At 38.4% G+C, this 1,723-nt stretch overlaps 1 protein-coding gene across 1 annotated transcript; it reads left to right on the top strand.

Moving 5' to 3' along the window:
- Window positions 1–451: 451 nt before the first annotated feature.
- Window positions 452–1,418, top strand: LOC126599070 (uncharacterized). Its single transcript, XM_050265430.1, has 3 exons — window positions 452–832; window positions 1,110–1,163; window positions 1,320–1,418. The coding sequence occupies exons 1-3, from the start codon at window positions 452–454 to the stop codon at window positions 1,416–1,418; spliced, it is 534 nt and encodes a 177-aa protein (XP_050121387.1).
- Window positions 1,419–1,723: the final 305 nt, after the last annotated feature.

The raw sequence follows: 1,723 nt of genomic DNA, 5'->3' as shown, positions 1-1,723 counted from the left end.
AAATATGGTTTTTCGTTAAAGTGAACAGTACCGGGTGCTTTTCGTTAAAGTTCCCTATAAAAAATTCATAGTACCTTCAGATATAGGCTTTAAATTGATGCTTCTAAAACCCTTAAGTTTTGCATATATAAATAAACAACCAATATATCCTTCTATCAATTATGGTAAACTTGTCACAAATATTCTTTTGCAAGATCGAGGATTTTCTTTGGTGTCTATATGCTCATTCTGTAGCTCAGAAATTGAAACACCTCACCTATTTTTCGGTTGTAATTATTCTCGCCAAATTTGGTCTTCATGTTTGCGTTGGTTTCAGGTGGACATAATTTTTGATGACATTTTAAGTATTTTTTCCTATCCTCTTGAACATGGTTTTGGCTCTCAAGTTCAAGTTTTTTGGTGGGGGATGATTGGCGCGGGTTGTTATTCTATTTGGGCAGCCCGCAATGCAATGCGTTTTGAGGAATTATCTACTCATGTTTCTAATATTGTTCGTGATATTAAGTTGCAACTGATTGAGATTGATTCTTTGAGCACTGGTACCGTGAAAAACTCTGTGTTTGATCTTTGTATTCTTCGTGCCATTGGAGTTAAAGGTCGTCTAGCCAAAGCTCCTCGTATTCATGAGGTTCTATGGCTGCCACCTCCTATTTCTTGGATTAAACTGAACAATGATGGTGCGGCTCGTGGTGCTCATGGTTTAGCGAGTATTGGGGATATTTTTCGAGATCATTTCCGCAGTTGTTTAGGCTGTTTTGCAGCTTCCATTGGAATTGCTTATTCTTTAGAAGCAGAGTTGCATGTGGTTATTCATACCGTGGATTTGGCTTGGGTAAATGGTTGGAATTATTGGTGGATCGAATGTGATTCTTCTTTAGCGGTCCTTTTTCTTTCTTCCACTTCTCACAATATTCCTTGGCGTCTATGTGTTCGTTGGATTAATTGCCTTGCTCTTCTCGTGTCGCTCATATTTTTCGAGAGGGTAATGCAGTTGCCAACTTTTTGGCTAATTTTGTTGTGGATCATTCTGGGAGCTTATATTGGTACTCTTGTCCTCCTTGTGCAACTTCTGCTTACATTCATAACCTTTCTTCACGACCTAATTTTAGGTTTTGCTAGTTTGGTCTTTGATAGTTGCAAAAGTATTAACTTTCATTGAGGCGGTTCGTGCTGGATTTTGCGCTTGCCACCATGCTAACTTTGAATTTCTTCTTGTTGTTTATTTTCGTTGATGTTTCTTTGTTTTTCCCTTAGCGGGTTTTGGCTTCGTCCCCTGCTTATATTGTTTACTTTTCTTTATTTAATAAATTCTGAGATAGGGGACGCCGGGGGGGGGGGGGTGTCGTTCTATCAAGGAGTTAGCTCTTTCTAATCGCTCTGAGCAGGAAGAAAGTAGCTTACTTGTAGTTAACGGCTAATCCTGGGGTTTTGTTCTTTCTTTCCGCATTGTGCGGGTTTAGAGAGTAAGTTTTCTACTGTTATAGTCCGACGACCAAGCCTTATACGTAGCTCGACTCGCCTAATCCATTATCATCCTTATTAAAAAAAAAAAATTATGCTCCTTGAGGATAACATCATTGCCTTGTTGATTTCTTTTCTTCTTCTATTTCTATAATGAGCCCGACCAATTTATAGTTATATGACCCTCTAATGTATTCATCCTATATCAAGAGGAAAGATGCACATGCACATGAAGAAACTTTTTGCTAATTTACGTTTACGC

The sequence above is a fragment of the Malus sylvestris genome, chromosome 14 (assembly GCF_916048215.2).
Source record: "Malus sylvestris chromosome 14, drMalSylv7.2, whole genome shotgun sequence".
Lineage (NCBI taxonomy): Eukaryota > Viridiplantae > Streptophyta > Magnoliopsida > Rosales > Rosaceae > Malus > Malus sylvestris.
This window is presented reverse-complemented; position numbering and strand designations above follow the sequence as displayed.